This window comes from Zalophus californianus, chromosome 13 (genome assembly GCF_009762305.2).
Source record: "Zalophus californianus isolate mZalCal1 chromosome 13, mZalCal1.pri.v2, whole genome shotgun sequence".
Lineage (NCBI taxonomy): Eukaryota > Metazoa > Chordata > Mammalia > Carnivora > Otariidae > Zalophus > Zalophus californianus.
The window spans coordinates 82,725,897-82,747,155 of NC_045607.1; the positions used below are offsets into that span (position 1 = coordinate 82,725,897).

Consider the following 21,259-nt stretch of genomic DNA (forward strand, 5'->3'; position numbering starts at 1 on the left):
ATGGAGTAAGAGAGACATCAGCTTTCTGAGCAGCACTGTTGGATGCTAGCACACAGTGGGACAAAGTTCCAAAGGGCAATGATCTTTGATCTAGAATTCTTTTCTGGCTAGTTCTAGCTAAGTTGTCTATAAAATTTGAATGGAGAATAAGATGTTTTCAGAAATGCAAGGATTCAGACCTTTTACTCTTTTTATTTCTTAGGCATCTACTTCAGGATGTATGTGCCATAAACCGAAAAGCGAACTGAGCTGGAATAAAGCCCTGGATCTAGAAACCATGACACCAACACTGGAAATAAAGCTACCTAAATCTAACTAAGCCTACTCCAAGCAGTGTTTCTCTAATTACTTATGCTGAAGGACCTATTTAAAAAAAGTTCCAAGCCATCAAAAGTCAACTTTATCAATTACAACTACAATAAATTAACAATCATTTCAGAAAACAGCTTGTCAATTCCTTCAAAAGTGAATTGTATACCTAGGATATTCTACTCCTAGGAAATTATCAAAGAAAAATGAAAGCACATATTTATACTGAAACTTGTACAAGAATACTCATGGCAGTTTAATGGTAATAGCCCCAAACCAGAAATAACCTTAATGTCCATCAATTGTTGAGGAGATAAACTGTGGTCTCAAGGGGAAAAAATTCATTAAACAAAAATAAAAATACAACGTATCAAAATTGGTGCACACAGCTAAAGCAGTGATGAGAACAAAGTTTATAGCATTAAGTATATACACAAGAGGAAAAGTTTCAATAATCTGAGATTCCACCTCAAGAACCCAGAAAAAGAGCCAAATAAACCCACATCAAGCAGAAAAAAGGAAATGATAAAGATATGAACAGACATCAATAAAACTGAAAAGGGAAAAACAGAAAAATCTATGAAACAAACAGCTAGTTCTCTGAAAGAAAGCAATAAAATTAACAAACCTCTAGAAAGGTTGCCCCCATCCCAAAAAAGACAGAAATTACCAATATCAAGAATGAAACAGGGTTATCATTGTATCACTACAAACATCAAAAGGATAGTAAGAAACTTTATGCACACAATTTGAAAACTTAGACACAATGAACCAATTCCTCAAAAAACATTAGCTACAACTCATTAAATATGAAATAGATTATTTGAATAGCTCTCTATTAAAATTCATAATTTTAAAACGCCCCAAAAAAGAAATCTCAAAAACCCAGATAGTGTCATTTGAGAATTATTCGGAAGGTTTGAAGAAAAATTAACACCAATTCTACACATTCTCTTCCAAAAAAAAAAATTGAAGAGGAGGGAACATTTCCCAATTCATTTTATAAAGCTAGTTGGTACTCTGACACCAAAAGCAGACAGTACAAAAACTATAGAACAATTTCCCTCACATAGACACAAAAATCCTTTATCAATTAACAGAATTCAACAATATATAAAAGTATATTTATAAGCCACAACCAAGAAGTATTTTCAGGGACGTAAGGTTACTTGATGGTTAAAAAAATCAATGTAATGCATCATATTAATAAGCTAAAGATGAACATGGACACTATCATATTGATAGATGCAAAAAAAAAAAAAGCACTTAAGAAAATCCAACACTCAATGATAAATACTCTCAGAAACATGGGAATAGAGTGAAACTTCCCAAACTTGATTAAAAAAACATCTATGCAAAACCTACAGCTAACAACATACTTAAATGCAAAAAACCTGTTGCTTTCCTCCTAAGATCAGGAACAAGAATGTCCACTCTTGCCATTTTTATTCAACACAGTGCTGGTAGTTCTAGCCAGTGCAGTAAGGCAAGAAAAGAAATAAAAGGCATTTTTCAGAAAAGAAAAAATAAAGCTGTCCCCATTTGGAGATGACATGCTTGCCTATGCAGAAAATCCCAAGGTCCCTATTTCTTTAAAAAGAGAGACGGAGAGAAAAGAATCTCTTGGGTGTAATCTCACAAAACACAGAGGACATGTATACTGAAAACTACAAAACGCTCACTGAAGAAATAAAATATCTAAATAAATGAAGACATACCGTGGTCAAAGACTGGAAGACTCAACACAGTAAAGATTTCAATTCTCCCCAAACTGATACACACGTATAATGCAATTCCTATTAAAATCCCAGCAACATTTTTCTGTAGATATAGAAAAGATTTGGATGTCATCAGGAATGGCAAAGTCAAACTATGAAAATCCTCTCCTCCATTAAAGCAATGAAAACGCTGACAAAAATTGTCAAAATTAACTTTTTTGGAACTCTGAAATTTAATCAAAGGGTTATAATTACATGGAGACTGTTTATTCAAGAAAAATGCCTGAATCTTGGTTAAAAACAGCAAACCCTGTGGAATTCTGAACATGTCCCCATTCCCTTCCCCAGTTCCATGGCAGCCTTGAAAATCAACAGCCCACAATCACAGTGAAATCAGCAACATAGTAATACTGGAGAGGTCAGAACAAAGTTAAAAAGGTTTCAAGTTCTCATTCTCAGAAAACTACCATTATCTGATCTATCTGCACTTCTTGGAAAACCTTACTACAAGGCCTATCTTTATTTGACATGACTCCACAGCTTGCAGCCTTTACCCTGAAGGCATTTGTTAAAAACAATCAGTGGCATGTGTTTAATGCCACAGCTGTTTCATGAGGAGTAACAGCTGTCGCAAACAATAAGCTAACCAAAAAAACTTAAGCTGGAGAATGAGACACCCCGTAGGAGACTTGGGAAACTTCTGGGGAATCTAGAAGCCTATATGTATGAGTAGACAGTATGTATGCCTAGGACTGTGCACATGCTCAAGACTGGAAGAGGCCCTAAGCTCTCACAGAGGCTCAGGGCACACAAAGAATGTTTCTCCTTGAGGCTATGGGCAAAAAGGAAGTAAAACCCAAAACAGAGCTGTAAACTAGCATTGGATATTAACCAAAGCTTGCAACAATTCAGAGAGCACTTACTGAATCCTGGTCCACAGTAAAAACACTGTGTGTTGAAGGTGTGACCCAACATGCACGAAGAGACCCTCAACAAAGACAGGGAGACATCCTGGTTGCAGTCATTTTAGGAAATAGCTGACCAGTACACTAACTCAGCAGAGACTTCAGTAGTCACATACAACAAAAAATACAAATTTCAAAGAATTAGTTAGGAAAGTAACTAAACAAACAGAAACAAGAAGCCTGGGGAGGGAAGGACAACTGATTTCAAAGTTGCTACATCATGCTACTTCAACTGCCAGTTTCAACAAAAATTACAACACTTGCAACAAAAACAAAGTATGGGTCATACACTGGAAAAAAAAGCAGTCAATAGAAAATATCCCTGAGGAAGCCCAGAAATAGACTTACAAAGTAAAGACTTTAAAACAGTTATTTTAAAAATGTTCAATCAACTAAAGAACTAAATCAACTAAAGAACTAAATCAACTAAAAAAAAATATGTCTAAAGAACTAAAGGAAGTGAACAATCTCATTGAATAGAGAGTATCAACAGAGGAAGAAAGTATAAAAAAGCCAACTAGAAATTGTGGAGTTGAAAAGTACAATAACTGAAATGAAAGATTCACTAGTGAGGCTAGAGATTTGAACAGGCAAAACAAAGGAAATTTGAAGATCAGTCACTTGAGATTATCTAGTATGATGAAAAGAAAAAAGTGATTAAAAGGTGTATCAAAGTATACCATTGTATATCAAACTATGCAGAACAGGAGTGTCAGAAGAAGAAAAAAGAGGCAGAATGAATATTTGAGGACATTAATAACCCCAAACTTCCCAGCTTGGATCTAAAACATTAATCTGCATGGCCCAGAAGCTAAATAACTTCCCAGTAGGATAAACTTAAGGAGAGTCACATTGAAAAAACCTAATAGTTAACTACTGAAAAAACGCTGAAAGCAAGAAAAAAGTTAACTCATCATGTACAAGGGATCCCCAATAAGATTAAAAGCTGACTCTTCATCAGAAACCAGGGAACTAGAAAGCAATGGAACATCAAAGTGCTGGAAAAAAAAAGGACAAGAATTCTCTATCCAGTAAAACTATCCTTCAAAAACAAAGGATAACTTAAGAAAGCCACTGCCAGATAAACAAGAACTGAGAGAATTTGTCATTAGCAGATGTACCCTAGAAAAAATCCTGAAGTCTTTCATACCAAAATGAAAGGACACTAAACAGTAACTTGAATCTATACAAAGAAATAAAGAGAACCAGTAAAGATAACTACACAGTTAACACAAAAAATAGTAAAATGTATCTGTTGTTTGTAACTTTCTCTTATCTGACTTAAAAGACAACTGTTATGGTATTAATAAAAAATATTTATTTTCTTAGTCCCGAGTCCCTGGCTTGGAGTTCTAAAAACCCTTGGAATTTCCTGAGTGACAGGAACATCTTTTGTTTTTCATACCAAGCACCCAAGCACTTTGGACCATGCCTGATTTTATGATAATAAGATGATTCTTGGAAGGGCCCCTTGGATAGCTTCAGAATGGAGACTGGTTGCCAGAAGAATCAACCACATGGATTAGAGGGCTGAAACTTTCAACCCCACCCCCTGACCTCAAGGAGGGGGAAAGAACTGGAGATTGAGTTCATTTACCAATGGCCAAAAAATTTAATCAATCATGCCTACATAATGAAACTTTAATAAAAAAAAATCCTAAAGAGATAAGGTTCTGGAGCTTCTGACTTGAATAGGTCAACATTCTGGGAAGGTGATGCACCCACAAGAGGGAACGAAAGCTCTGAACACTCTATCCCCCATACCTTGTCTTATGCAGCTCTTCCATATGGATGTTATGGAGTTGCATTCTTTATAATAAACTGGCAATTGTTAAGTATAATATTTTCCTGAGTTCATGAGTTGATGTAGCAAATACCAAACCTGAAGAGGGGCTGTGGGAACCCCTGAATTTGAAGCCAAGTTAGGCAGAAGTGCAGACAGCCTGTGTCCTGGGTCCTTGAGACTTATGTATGAAGCAAGGGTTGTCCTGTGGGGACCAAACCCTTAACTTACAGTCTGCCCTAATTCCAGGCGGTTAGTATCAGAATTGAATTGAATTGTAAGACACTTGGTTGGTGTCAGAGAATCAAACATTGTTACAAAAACAAAACTATATGAAGAAATAATTATAAAAGCTGTGCTGATAGGCTTATAATAATTAAAATACAATTTGTATGGCAATAATAGCACAAAGGAGGGAGGAATGGGATGGAGCTATATAGGGGCAAAATTTTGCACACTCCTGAAATTAATTTGGTATATGAACCAGACTGTTAAAAAGATATTGTTATTCTAAAGGCAGCCACTAAGAAAATAGCTCAAAAAATACACAGTGAAAGAAACAGGGAATTGGGGCGCCTGGGTGGCTCAGTCGTTAAGCGTCTGCCTTCAGCTCAGGTCATGATCCCAGAGTCCTGGGATCGAGCCCCACATCAGGCTCCGTGCTCCATGGGGAGCCTGCTTCTCCCTCTCCCACTCCCCCTGCTTGTGTTCCTGCTCTCACTGTGTCTCTCTGTCAAATAAATAAATAAAATCTTAAAAAAAAAAAGAAACAAGGTAATTAAAATGGTACAACAGAAAATATTTAACATAAAGTAATAATAGAGAACTAGAGGAAAAAAAAGTCCTAAGATGCAGTGACAACAAATTAGCAAAATGGCTCACATAAATGCTACCTCTGTCAGAAATCACATCAAATGTAAATGGATTAAACACTCCAATTTAAAGGCAGGGAGAGGCAAAACGGACACAGAAGATGGATCCCGAGTTCATCTCCTCCCATGGACACAACAAGGTAACAGGTACAACTATACAACTAACCCTGAGAACAACCTAAAGACTGGCAGAACAGACCCTCCACAGTCAAGTGTCGAGAGGCGGCCACGTGGGAAGGCATAGGAAGGACAGAGACACTACTGGAAAGTAAAGCCCTGGAGGCAGTAACCACCAGTGGGGAGGACACAACATGGAGAAGTTAGAGGATCAGACCCCACACCAGGGAAACCTGGCAGCAGGGGTCTGCACTGGGAAGACGAATCCCTGTAACATGAGGCTTGAAAAATCAGGGGGACTTAAATCTGAAAGAGCCAGAGGGGAATAGGAAACTCAGTTGCTGCCCTTAAAGACTCAGCAAAACAAGTAACTCTGTGCAACACACAGCACAGAAGTAGCCGTCTGAAAAGCACCTGGGGTATAAGTGAAGGGGATTTACTGACTAATCTTAGAATGTGTGAAGGGACAGGGATCTTCAGGAGATTTCTCCAGGAACAAAAGTGCTGGCAGATGCCACTTCTTTTCTACTCCACCAGTTTACATAGGCAGACACTTGCAGAAGCCAGCGCTAACACTCTCCCCCATCTATCCTGCTAGCAGTATGTGCTCCATGCAAGCATTCCCCCGAGGGCTGACCCATCCAAACCACTGCTCCTGCCTCACCACACCCTGGAGGCAGCCCGAGCAGGTACTGGTGCCACTCCAAAGTGATTCCTGCCTGGGGAGGTGGGGAGATAACCCCACACGGGCACACCAGCAGTTCCAGCAGCCCAGACTCTTAGCTGGCTGTGCAGGGAGCAAGCTGTGCCCTTTGATGCTCCTGCAACTATGGCAGAGAGGCTAATGGGAGACTGCTAGGCTGATGGCCAGCCCTGCCTACCAACAAGCCTGAGGCAACCTCAGGTCTCTCAACAGCACAGAGACTAAACCCTGCCTAGTGCACCCACAGCATGTAATGTGGGTCATGGCAGTCAGCTAGGCTGAAGGCAACAGTGGCAGGAGTAGGGTATATGCAGCCCACACAGAGGGCACCTCTGGAGACCAGAGAGGGCAAGTGCTACACGGTACCACAGGACCTCTTCTACACAAAGCCATGACTTTCACAACTAGGAGATGTAGCTACCCACCTAATATAGAGAAACACACACAAAGTCAGGCAAAATGAGACAGTAATATGTCCCAAATGAAAGAACAAGACAAAAATCACAGTAAAAGAGCTAAGTGAAATGGAGATAAGCAACGTACCTAATAAAGAATTCAAAATAATGGTCACAGAAATTCGGATGTCAGAAAAGAGTAGATGATCTCAATGAGAACTTCAACAAAGACAGAAAATATAAAAGACAGAATCAGAGCAGAAGAATTTAATAACTGAAATAAAAAAATACACTAAGAATTAACAGATTAGAAGACACAGAATAATGTATCAGTGATCTGGGGGACAGGGTAATGGAAAGCAATCAAGCTGAATATCAAAAAGAGAAATACTAAAAAAATGAGAATAGATTAAGGGAACTCAGTATCATCATCAAACATAGTAACATTCACATTATTGGGATCACAGAAAGAGAAGAGAGAGAGAAGGGGGCAGAAAACTTATTTTAAAAAATACTAGCTGAAAAATTTCCTAATCTGGGGAAGGAAACAAGATGAACCCAAGAAGGACCACACCAAGATACATAATAATAAATTTTTATGAGCAAATTTTTTTTTTAAGATTTTATTTATTTATTTGAGAGAGAGAGCACATGAGGCGGGGAGGGTCAGAGGGAGAAGCAGACTCCCTGCTGAGCAGGGAGCCTGATGCGGGACTCGATCCCAGGACTCCAGGATCATGACCTGAGCCGAAGGCAGTCGCTTAACCAACTGAGCCACCCAGGCGCCCTGAGCAAATTTTTAAAGGAGCAAGAAACAACAGTTATACACCAGAGAAACCCCGTGAGGCTATCAGCTCATCTTTCAGTAGAAAACTTTGCAGGCTAAAAGGGAATGTCACCGATATAGTCAAAGTGCTGAAAAGACAAGACCTACAATCAAGAATACTCTACCCAGCAAGGCTATCATTTAGAATAGGAGAGAGAGAGTTTCCCACACAAGTTAAATGAGTTCATCATTAAATTTAAAGGAAGCTCTTTAAGTGCAAAGACAAGGCCATAATTAGAAGAAAATTATTAAAGGAAAAAAGTCTCACAGTAAAGCAAACATATACTAAAGGTAGTAGATCAATCACTTTTAAAGCCAGTTTTTAAAACACAGAAGAAGTAAAATCAATTATACCTACAAAACCTCATCAGGGATACACAAAACAAAAAGATGTAAAGCATGACATCATATCCATAAAATGTGGAGGGGAAGTAAAAATGCAGTGATTTTAGAATGTGCTCAAGCTTAACCAACTATCAACTTAATATAGACTGCTACAGACATAAGCTGTTATATATGAGCCAGTGGTAACCACAAATCAAAAACCTAAAAGAGAGAGACACAAAATAACCCAGAAAGGAATACAGTCATAATACTAAAGAAAGCTTTCAACCATAGGGGAAGAGAGCAAGAGAAGAAACGAACAGAAGGGCTACAAAAAGAAGCTGTGAATTGTGTAAGACTGATGAATCACAGACCTGTACCCCTGAAACAAATACATTATATGTTAATAAAAAAAAAACCCTGAAAGTAAAAAAAAAAAAAAATGGGAATAAGTAGATACCTATCAATAATTACTTCAAATGTAAATGGATTAAATGCCCCAATCAAAAGACACAGAATGACTAAATGGATTAAAAACAACAACAACAACCAAGACCCATATATATGCTGCCTTCTAGAGACTCACCTCGGACCTCAAGACACATGGACTGAAGTAAAGGGATGGAAAAAAATATCCCATGCAAATGAAGCAGGAAGGAAAAAAAAAAAAAAAAAAGCAAGGGTAGCAAAAGAATATAAGATAAAATAGACAATAAAACAGACTGAAGAAAGAGCCAAAGAAGAGCACTACATAATGATAAAGCAATCAGTCCAACAAGATATAAAATTGTAAATATGTACGCACCCAACATAGGAGCAAGTAAATTATTACATAAAGTAAATATTAACAAAGTGAGAAATTGACAATAATAGAGAACTTTAACACCCCACTTACATCAATGGATAGATCATGCAGACCAAAAAAAAGACAAAGAAACAGTGGCTTTGATCATTTAGATTAGATAGATCTAACAAATATACACAAAACACTACATCCCAAAACAGAAAACACATTATTTTCAAGTGCACATGGAACATTCTCCAGACAAGAGATCATATTAGGCCACAAAATAGGTCTCAACAAATTTAAGAAGACTGAAATCATATCAAGCACCTTTTCTGACCACAACGATATAAAACTAGAAATCAATTATAAGAAAAATCTGGAAAGAACATTAACACATGGAGGCTAAACAAAATGCTATTTAACAATGTTAAACAAGATATTAAAGAAGATTAAAAAAATACATGGGAGACAAATGCAAATAAAAACACAATGAGCCAAAATCTCTGGGACGCAGTAAAAGCAGTTCTAAGAGGGAATTTTATAGCAATACTGGCCTATCTCCACAAGGAAAATCTCAAACAATCTAACCTTACACTCAAAGGAGCTAGAAAAAAGAGCAAAGCAAGCCTAAAGCTAGCTAAAGGAAGGAAATAATAAAGATTAAAGCATAAATAAATGAAATATGGACTAAAAGAAAAAAGAAACCAAAAGCTGGTTCTTTGAAACAATAAACAAAATCGATAAACCTTTAGTCAGACTCATCAAGAAAAAAAAAGGGAGGACTCAAATAGATACAATCTGAAATGAAGGAAATTACTGACACCACAGAAAGAATAAGAAATATTATGAAAAATTATAGGCCAACAAATTGGACAATCTAAAAGAAATGGATAAATTCCTAGAAACATATAATCTCCCAAAACTGAATCAGGAAGAAACAAAAAAATTTAAACAGACCAAAATCTAGTAATGAAAATGAGTCACTACTCAAAAATCTCCCAGCAAACAAGTCCAGGACAAGATGGTTTCACAGGTGGAATTGTACCAAACATTTAAAGAAAAGGTAAACACCTATTCTTCTCAAACTATTCCAAAAACTGGAAAAGGAAAGAAAACTTCCAAATTCAGTCTACAGCATTACAAGAATACCAAAACCAGACAAAAAGACTACCAACAAACAAAAAACTACAGGCCAGTATCTGATGAATATAGATGCAAAATCCTCAGTGAAGTATTAACAATCCAAACTCAACAGTACATTCAAAGAATCATTCACCATGACCAAGTGCAACTTATTCCAGGGGTGCAAGGGTGGTTCAATATTCACAAATCAATGTGATACATCATATTAACAAAAGGAAGGATAAAAATCATATCACCATCTCAATACATGCAGAGAAAGCACTTGACAAAATACAACATCCATTCATGTTTAGAGAGAAACCTACCTCTACATGATAAAAGCTATATATGAAAAGCCCACACCTAACGTCACACTCAATGATGAAAAACTGAAAGCTTTTCCTCTAGGATTAAGAAACAAAAAAAGGACATCCACTATCACCTCTTTTATTTAACATAATACTGAAAGTCCTAGCTGCAGCAATCAGAGAAGAAAAATAAATAAAAGACATCCAAACTGGTAAAAGTAGGAAAACTGTCACTATTTGCAGATGGTATACTATATATAAAAAGCCCTAAAGTCTCCACCAAAAAAACTGTTAGAACTGTTAAGTGAATTCAGTAAAGTTGCAGGATACAAAATTAATACAAAGAAATCTGTTGCATTTCTACACACTAATAATAAACAATCCCATCTATGACTGCACCCCCAAAATATAAAATACCTAGGAATAAATTTAACCAAGGAGGTAAAAGCCTTATACTCTGAAAACTATAAGACATCGATGGAAGAAACCAAGTGACACAAATGGGAAGATATACCACGCTCATGGAAGAATACCATTAAAATGTTTAAACTATCCCAAACAACCTAGAAATTCAATGCAATCCTTATCAAAATATCAAGAGCAAAAAAAAATAAAATAAAATAAAAATAAAAAATAAATCAAGAGCATTTTTCACAGAACTGTAACAAATAATCCTAAAATTTGTATAGAAACACAAAAGATCTTGAATAGCCAAAGAAATTTTGAAAAGAACAAAGCTGGAGGTATCTCAATCCCAGATTTCAGGGTATACTCCAAAGCTATAGTAATCAAAACAGTATGGTACCAGTTGAGAAAGAGGCACATAGATCAATGGAACAGTAGAGAGAGCCTGGAAAAAAACCCACACCTTTACAGTCGATCTACAACAAAGGAAACAATAATATACAAAAGGAAAAAAAAAAAAAAAACCCAATCTTTTCAATAAATGCTGGAAAAACTTCACAGCTACACGCAAAAGAATGAAACTGGACCACTTTCTTACACCATGCACAAAAATAAACTAAAAATGGATTAAAGATCGCCCTTTCCGGCGGTGACGACCTCCCCACGAGAACATGCCCCTCGCGAAGGATCTCCTGCACCCGTCCCCGGAAGAGGAGAAGAGGAAGCATAAGAAGAAGCGCCTGGTGCAGAGACCCAACTCCTACTTCATGGACGTGAAGTGCCCCGGATGCTACAAGATCACCACCGTCTTCAGCCATGCACAAACGGTAGTTCTGTGCGTCGGCTGCTCCACTGTCCTCTGCCAGCCCACAGAAGGAAAAGCCAGGCTTACAGAAGGATGCTCCTTCAGGCGGAAGCAGCACTAAAAGCACCCTGAATCAGATGAGTGGGACACTCTCCCAATAAACAGATTTTGGATAAAAAAAAAAAAATGGATTAAAGATCTAAATGTGAGAACTGAATACCATTTAACTCTTACAAGATAACATAGGCAGTAATGTCTGACATTGCCCTTAGCAACATATTTATGGCTATGTCTCCTCGGGCAAGGAAAAACAAAAGCAAAAAATAAACTATTGGGCCTATTGGTGTACCAAATACAACTACTGGTATACCAAAATAAAAAGCTTTTGCGCAGTGAAGGAAGCCATCGACAAACAAAAAGGCAACCTAGTGAGTAAGAGAAGACATTTGCAAATGATACACCCGATAAGAGGTTAACATCCAAAATACATAAAGATCTTTTGTAACTCAACACCAAAAAACAAAACAAAAAACCCCCCAAAACCCCCAAAAAACAAAAAAAACTCAACCCAATTAAAACATGGGCAGACAATCTGAATAGACATTTTTCCAAAGCAGATATACAGATGGCTAACAGAAACATAAAAAGATGCCCAGGGTGCCTGGAAGGCTCAGTTAAAGGTCCAACTCTTGATTTCAGCTCAGGTCATGATCTCAGGGTCGTGAGATAGAGCCCCACATCGGGTTCCGTGCTCAGCACTGAGTTTGCTAGAGATTCCCTCCCTCTCCCTCGCTCTCCCCCTGCTAATAAAATAAATAAAACATTTAAAAAAAAAAAGATACTCAACATCACTCATCATAAGGAAAATGTAAAACAAAACCACAAGGAGCAATCACTTTACACTAGTCACAAAGGCTAGTATCAAAAAGACAATAACAAGTCTTGGCAATGATGTAGAGAAAGGGGAACCACTGAGCGCTGTTGTTGGGAATATAAGTTGGTGCAACCACTGTGGACAACAGTATACAGGTGCCACAAAAACTTTAAAAAATAGAAATACTGTAAGATCCAGTAATTCCACGTGTATTTACCTGAAGAAAACGGAATCACCAGTTTCAAAATATATATGCACCCTATGTTTATTACAGTATTATTTACAACAGTCTAAGTAGGAAAGCAATGTAAGTGTCCATCTGTAAATAAATGTATAAACAAGATGTGGTATGTGTGCAGGTGTATGTATATAATGGTGTGTGTGTGTGTGTGTGTGTGTATAGACAAGTATAAAAAACTGGTGGTTGCCAGAGGGGAAGTGGGTGGGGGGATGGGTGAAATAAGGTGATTAAGAGATAAAAACTTCCAGTTATAAAATAAACCATGGAAATGAAAAGTACAACATAAGGAAAACAGTCAATAATATTAGAATAACACTGTATGATAATACAGTGACTATACTTATCATGGTAAGCAATAAGTAGTGCACAGAATTACTGAATCAATGTTGTACATTTGCAACTAATGTAATGTTTTATGTTAATATTTACTTCAATAAAAAAAGAAAACCCATGATCCACGAGAAACACATTTTAGATTCAAAGATACAGGTTTAAAGTAAACGGATGAAATTTTATATAGTCAAATAGAACTCATTTCCCCTCTCCCAGCAATCCTCATTTCAGTAAAAGGTACCACACTATCCCTCCAACTGTGAAGTCAAAAGATTAGATGGGATCCTCAATTCTTCCACAACTCAATTCTTCAATCTATTCCCTGAGCAAATTTTGTGGTTCAGTTTTCTAAATTTGCTTGTGCACTGCTACCCTATGAGGAAAAGTCAGCATCCTCATTTGTCTCACCCACTTTAGCAGCCTTGTAACGGAACTCTTTTATTTTTGTCCCATACAGTCCACTCTCCGTAAGGCAATCCTGAGTGCTTTTAAAGCTTATGAAATACTATTCTTCTCCAGCTTAAAAACTTTGAAAGCCTTCTCCATTTCTCACTGCATTTAGAATCAAATTCAATTTCTTTTTTCTTTGAGGGTCCAATACGGTCCCTGCCTAGCTCTCATACCTGCTACTTCTCAGGAACAATACTGGACCTCACGGGACACAGAGGGAGGACTGTCAAAGTGTTGAGAAAAAATTATTTGTAATTTATAATTTAAAATTCAGCAATATTAATATTCCAGAATGAGTGCAAAAAAATTTATTTTCCAACGTACAAGCGCTCAGGAAGTTCATCACCCAAAGAGTGTCTCTAAAACACCCACAGAAAATATCCAGCAAGAAACAAAAAGTCTACCTCTTAAGAGGCAGAAGTATGATAAAACAAGTAACATGATCAATAAAACATATTAAGTCTAAATAAGCACAGACCATAAAAAATAACTTTTTAAATAAATGCCAAGTAAAATTTCTGAAGGTACAGATATGGAGAATAAGAGAAAGCATCTGAACTAAATGGAAGAATAAAATGCTAACTTAAAAAAAATACATGTTACTTAAACTTTAAGAGCAGTCAACAGAATAGGCTTAGAATATGTAACGTTAGGGGAAAAAATGGAATAAAACCTTTATCAACAGCAATAGAAAAGAGGAGAAAGGAGAGCAGGCAGGAGGAATCGAACTAAAAGCAGTTAGTAGAAAACCACCATGAATGGACGTGGTGAAACTCCCTTCCTGATCACATGTCACGACACTACAATGACAAAACCTGCAGAACAAAACCCAGTACGTACTACTCACAGCAGATAAAGCATGATGCAGAAATAACGAAACAACAGAGCTTTAAAATCTAGGAAGCAAAAATGTAAAAACAGACAAATCTCACAGCAAAAGGTCACTTTAAAAAAGGATAAACTGGGTAGGTAAAGAAGTATGTTCACATTTGCATTAGTAAACCTGTTCTAGCATATACATAATTATATATATTCATACATATATAGACTAAATATACATTCTTTTTGAATACATACAGAACATGTACAAAACGAAATATAAAAGTCCAAAGAGATCTCAAAATATCTAAAATAAAGTCATAAAGTCCACATTTATTAACCATAAAGGAACAGAAGCAGAACTCTACATTCAGGTTTTGAAATTCCATTATCCATAGAAATTAAAACAGTAATTACTCCTGTACAACCTTAAATGAATGAAAATGTTAAAAACTGAAAATATGAAATCTTAAACAGAAAAGCAATAAAAGCACTTATCAACACACAAGATGCAGCCAAGTGATAACCAGATAAATAAAAATATTTACGCCCTGAAATTTATTAAAAGTTAAAAGTGAAATAACTTATGAAAGTGACAAGCCCTGGTAAATACGCTAAGGCAAAAACTGAAAATACTAGCCCAAGGAGTATTAAACTACATAACAAATCAGCATGACACTGAAAAACCAGTTAAGGATGAAACAAAATAAAATTTTAGGCCAATCTCACATGGTGCAAAAAATCGTAAATAGAAGATTTTCTAGTTGAATCCAGCAATGTATTAAAATATCAAGTACGATTTTGCGACAGAAACATAAAGATGATTCAGTGTTACAGACGTATCAACCTGTATTCCTGCTTAGGGTTTTCAAGATGCAATCTTTATGCCTCTTCCCTCCTGAACTCTAAGTATTAGAAATGCAGTACAAAGGGTTCACTCCCACGAGGACAGAGGGAACAAGGGAGAAGACGTCAGCGACTGGAGACCTCAACAGCATTCAGAAGAGGAAAGACAGCAGAGGGACAACTAATGTAGTACCCTATTATAGGAACCACAGGGTGAAAGGCAGTGAGAGAAAAGGGAAACAAAGGAGGACTCTTTCAAAACAAAAAACCAATGCCAGAGCCTCTCAAAAACTCAGAGATGGGGGGGGCGGAGCAAGATGGGGGAGGAATAGGAGACCTAGATTTCGTCTGGTCTCAGGAATTCAGCTGAATAGGGATCAAACCATTCTGAACACCTACGAACTCAACAGGAGATCGAAGAGAAGAGTACCAACAACTATCTGAAAAGAGAAGCGACCACTTTCTGGAAGGTAGGACGTGCGGAGAAGTGAATCCGAGGTGATATTCGGGAGGATAAACGGCGGGGGAGGGGCCTCCGCCGGCCGCTTCTGGCAAGTGATAGAGTCGCGGAGCACAATATCGGACCTTTTAGAAGTCGGCTCCGCGGAGGGACGTCGCTGCAGTGGCTAAGCAGGGGGTGGAATCCTCCCGGGACAGTGTGGTCTCAGGACCCTCAGGGTCACAGAAAGACCGGGGGTGCCTGAGTGCGCCAGAGCTCCCAGGTATCGGAGCGGGGAAGCCGGCTGCAGAGACGGAGCCGAGTCGCGGGCTCTCAGCTCGGGGTTGCCATAAACTGTGATCCGCGGCCCAGTCGGGCCACTGCTCCTCCAGCAGGGACCCAACAGGCGGCAGATCCGGGGAGACTCCCCTTACTTCCCGGGGAGGAGCGGCGCGGGAACGCACCGCAGGGATCTGCTGGGTTTGGAGACTCCACACAGGGTCGGGTGCCAGAGATAGCAACGCTCGGTCACAGGCCGGGTGAGCACGGAGTGCGGCCGGAGACCGGGGACAAGGGAGTGACTGCTTTTCTCTGGGGGCACACCGAGGAGCGGGCCCCGAGTTCTCAACTCCTCCGGGTGGAGATTGGGAGGCCACCATTTTTGCCCTGGTCCTCCAAAGCTGTACAGAGAGCTTGCAGGGAACAAAAGCTCCTGAGATCAAACCCGAGCAGCTTGCTTAGCCCGGCCCGACAAGGGCGGGGCAATTCAGCCTCCGGCAAAGACATTTGGAAACCACAGCAACAGGCCCCTCCCCCAGAAGATCAGCACGAACAGCCAGCAAGCCAAGACCAAGTTTACCGATCAAGGAGAACGGGAGAACTCCAGCGCTAGGGGAATACTGCACATAGAATTCATGGCTTTTTTTTTTACCATTATTCATTAGTTCATCAAAGTAAATTTTTGTTAACTGTTTTTCTTTTTCCCCTTTTCAACCAACATCTTATCAATCTCTTTAAAAAAAAAAAAAACTTTTATTTTTCATTTTTAGAGTCATATTTTATCCCTTCATAGTAGTTACCCTTATTTTTGGCATATATATAGAAGTTGTTCTCTCTTTAAAATTTTGAGATACAGTTTCTTCTAACAGATCAAAATATACCCTAAATCACTAGTGTATGGCTCTGTTCTAGTCTCCTGCCTGATCACATTCTCTCCCTTTTTTTTTTTTAATCTTCTTTCTTTTTTCAAACAACTTCTTATCTTATCAAGTCCTTTTATAAAATCTTTTATAATTTTCAAATTTTCATCTTTACAGTCATCTTCTAGCCCTTCATTGTATCAACCCTTATTTTGTACATATATGTCTTTCTTCCTTTAAAATTTTAGGAGGCACTTTTTTCTAACAGACCAAAATACGCCCAAAATCTAGTGTGTGGCACTGATCTATGCACTAGCCTGATCATATTTGATCACATTCTGCTTTTTTTGTATTGTTCTGTTTTTGTTTTTATCTTTTTTTTTCTCTTTCTTTTTTCTTTCTTTCCCTTTCTTTTCCCCTGGTTTCAGGTCTTTTCAGATTTGTATACAGTATATTTGCTGGGGACGTTGTAAACCTGTTAGCATTTTGTTCTCTCATTCATCTATTCTCCTCTGGACAAAATGACAAGACGAAAAAAATCACCTCAGCAAAAAGAACAAGAGGTAGTACCGTCAGCCAGGGACCTACTCAATACGGACATTAGTACGATGTCGGACCTAGAGTTCAGAATCATGACTTTAAAGATACTAGCTGGGCTTGAAAAAAGCGTGGAAGTTATTAGAGAAACCCTTTCTGGAGAAATAAAAGAACTAAAATCTAACCAAGTCGAAATCAAAAAGGCTATTGATGAGGTGCAATCAAAAATGGGGGCACTAACTGCTAGGATAAATGAGGCAGAAGAGAGAATCAGTGATATAGAAGACCAAATGATGGAAAATAAAGAGGCTGAGAAAAAGAGGGAGAAACAACTACAGGATCACGAGGGCAGAATTCGAGAGATAAGTGATACGATAAGACGAAACAACATTAGAATAATTGGGATCCCAGAAGAAGAAGAAAGAGAGAGAGGGGCAGAAGGTATATTGGAGCAAATAATAGCAGAGAACTTCCCTAATGTGGGGAAGGAAACAGGCATCAAAATCCAGGAGGGACAGAGAACCCCTCTCAAAATCAATAAAAATAGGTCAACACTCCGACATCTAATAGTAAAACTTACGAGTCTCAGAGACAAAGAAAAATCCTGAAAGCACCTTGGGAGAAGAGATATGTAACCTACAATGGTAAAAATATTAGATTGGCAACAGACCTATCCACAGAGACCTGGCAGGCCAGAAAGGACTGGCAAGATATCTTCAGAGCACTAAACGAGAAAAATATGCAGCCAAGAATACTATATCCAGCTAGGCTATCATTGAAAATAGAAGGAGAGATGAAAAGCTTCCAGAACAAACAAAAACTAAAGGAATTTGCAAACACGAAACCAGCCCTCCAAGAAATATTGAAAGGGGTCCTCTAAGCAAAGAGAGAGCCTAAAAGCAGCAAGGATCAGAAAGGAACACAGACAACATACAGTAACAGTCACCTTACAGGCAATACAATGGCACTAAACTCATACCTTTCAATAGTTACCCTGAATGCAAATGGGCTAAATGCCCCAATCAAAAGACACAGGGTATCATATTGGATTAAAAAACAAGACCCATCCATATGCTGTCTGCAAGAGACTCATTTTAGACCCAAAGACACCCCCAGATTGAAAGTGAGGGGGTGGAAAACCATTTACCATGCTAATGGACACCAAAAGAAAGCTGGGGTGGCAATCCTTATATCAGACAAACTAGATTTTAAAACGGAGACTGTAATAAGAGATGAGGAAGGACACTATATCCTACTTAAAGGGCCTATCCAACAAGAAGATCTAACAATTGTAAATATCTATGCCCCGAATTTGGGAGCAGCCAATTATATAAGGCAATTAATAACAAAAGCAAAGAAACACATTGACAACAATACAATAATAGTGGGGGACTTTAACACCCCCCTGACTGAAATGGACAGATCATCTGAGCAAAAGATCAACAAGGAAATAAAGACTTTAAATGACACACTGGACCAAATGGACTTCACAGACATATTCAGAACATTCCATCCCAAAGCAACGGAATACACATTCTTCTCTAGTGCCCATGGAACATTCTCCAGAATTGATCACATCCTAGGTCACAAATCAGGTCTCAACCGGTACCAAAAGATTGGGATCATTCCCTGCATATTTTCAGACCACAATGCTTTGAAACTAGAACTCAATCACAAGAGGAAAGTCAGAAAGAACTCAAATGCATGGAGGCTAAAGAGCATCCTACTAAAGAATGAATGGGTCAACCAGGAAATTAAAGAAGAATTAAAAAAATTCATGGAAACCAATGAAAATGAAAACACAACTGTCCAAAATCTTTGGGATACAGCAAAGGCAGTCCTGAGAGGAAAGTATATAGCAATACAAGCCTTTCTCAAGAAACAAGAAAGGTCTCAAATACACAACCTAACCGTACACCTAAAGGAGCTGGAGAAAGAACAGCAAATAAAGCCTAAACCCAGCAGGAGAAGAGAAATCATAAAGATCAGAGCAGAAATCAATGAAATAGAAACCAAAAGAACAGTAGAACAGATCAATGAAACTAGGAGCTGGTTCTTTGAAAGAATTAACAAGATTGATAAACCCCTGGCCAGACTGATCAAAAAGAAAAGAGAAATGACCCAAATCAACAAAATCATGAATGAAAGAGGAGCGATCCCAACCAACACCAAAGAAATAAAACAATTATAAGAACATATTATGAGCAACTCTATGCCAGCAAATTAGATCACCTGGAAGAAATGGGTGCATTCCTAGAGATGTATCAACTACCAAAACTGAACCAGGAAGAAACAGAAAACCTGAACAGACCTATAACCACTAAGGAAATTGAAGCAGTCATCAAAAATCTCCCAAGAAACAAAAGCCAGGGCCACATGGCTTCCCAGGGGAATTCTATCAGACATTTCAAGAAGAATTAATACCTATTCTCCTGAAACTGTTCCAAAAAATAGAAATGGAAGGGAAACTTCCAAATTCATTTTATGAGGCCAGCATTACCTTGATCCCAAAACCAGACAAAGACCCCCTCAAAAAGGAGAATTACAGACCAATATCCTTGATGAACATGGATGCAAAAATTCTCACCAAAATACTAGCCAATAGGATCCAACAGTACATTAAAAGGATTATTCACCACGACCAAGTGGGATTTATCCCTGGGCTGCAAGGCTGGTTCAACATCCGCAAATCAATCAACGCGATACAATACATTAACAAAAGAAAGAACAAGAATCATATGATCCTCTCAATAGATGCAGAAAAAGCATTTGACAAAGTACAGCATCCTTTCTTGATCAAAACTCTTCAGAGTATAGGGATAGAGGGTACATACCTCAATATCATAAAAGCCATCTATGAAAAACCTACAGTGAACATCATTCTCAATGGGGAAAGGCTGAGAGCTTTCCCCCTAAGGTCAGGAACGCGGCAGGGATGTCCACTCTCACCACTGCTATTCAACATAGTATTAGAAGTCCTAGCCACAGCAATCAGACAACAAAAAGAAATCAAAGGCATCCAAATCGGCAAAGAGGAAGTCAAACTCTCACTCTTTGCAGATGATATGATACTTTATGTGGAAAACCCAAAAGACTCCACCCCAAAACTCCTAGAACTCATACAGGAATTCAGTCAAGTAGCAGGCTATAAAATCAATGCACAGAAATCAGTGGCATTCCTATACACCAACAACAAGACAGAAGAGAGACAAATCAAGGAGTCGATCCCATTCACAATTGCACCCAAAACCATAAGATACCTAGGAATAAATTTAACCAAAGAGGCAAAGGATCTGTACTCAGAAAACTATAAAATACTCAGGAAAGAAATTGAAGACACAAAGAAATGGAAAAACGTTCCATGCTCATGGATTGGGAGAACCAACATTGTGAAGATGTCAATGCTACCTAGAGCAATCTACACATTCAATGCAATCCCCATCAAAATACCATCCACTTTTTTCAAAGAAATGGAACAAATAATCCTAAAATTTGTATGGAACCAGAAGAGACCCCGAATAGCCAGAGGAATATTGAAAAAGAAAAGCAAAGCTGGCGGCATCACAATTCCAGACTTCCAGCTCTATTACAAAGCTGTCATCATCAAGACAGTATGGTACTGGCACAAAAACAGACACATAGATCAATGGAACAGAATTGAGAGCCCAGAAATGGACCCTCAACTCTATGGTCAACTTATCTTTGACAAAGCAGGAAAGAATGTCCAATGGAAAAAAGACAGTCTCTTCAACAAATGGTGTTGGGAAAATTGGACAGCCACACGCAGACGAATGAAACTGGACCATTTCCTTACACCACACACAAAAATGGACTCCAAATGGTTGAAAGACCTAAATGTGAGACAGGAGTGCATCAAAATCCTAAAGGAGAACACAGGTAGCAACCTCTTCGACCTCAGTCGCAGCAACTTCTTCCTAGAAACATCACCAAAGGCACGGGAAGCCAGGGCAAAAACGAACTATTGGGATTTCATCAAGATAAAAAGCTTTTGCACAGCAAAAGAAACAGTCCACAAAACCAAAAGACAACCGACAGAATGGGAGAAAATATTTGCAAATGACATATCAGATAAAGGGCTAGTATCCAAAATCTATAAGGAACTTATCAAAGTCAACACCCAA

At 38.3% G+C, this 21,259-nt stretch overlaps 2 protein-coding genes across 6 annotated transcripts in view; one reads left to right on the plus strand and one right to left on the minus strand.

The window, feature by feature from the left end:
• The window catches only part of SMC5 (structural maintenance of chromosomes 5), a 99,541-nt gene that overhangs the window by 47,360 nt on the left and 30,922 nt on the right, over window positions 1–21,259 (minus strand). The window lies entirely within an intron of this gene.
• Window positions 11,282–11,560, plus strand: LOC113933985 (40S ribosomal protein S27-like). Its single transcript, XM_027614399.2, has one exon. The coding sequence runs from the start codon at window positions 11,306–11,308 to the stop codon at window positions 11,558–11,560; it is 255 nt and encodes an 84-aa protein (XP_027470200.1). The 5' UTR covers window positions 11,282–11,305.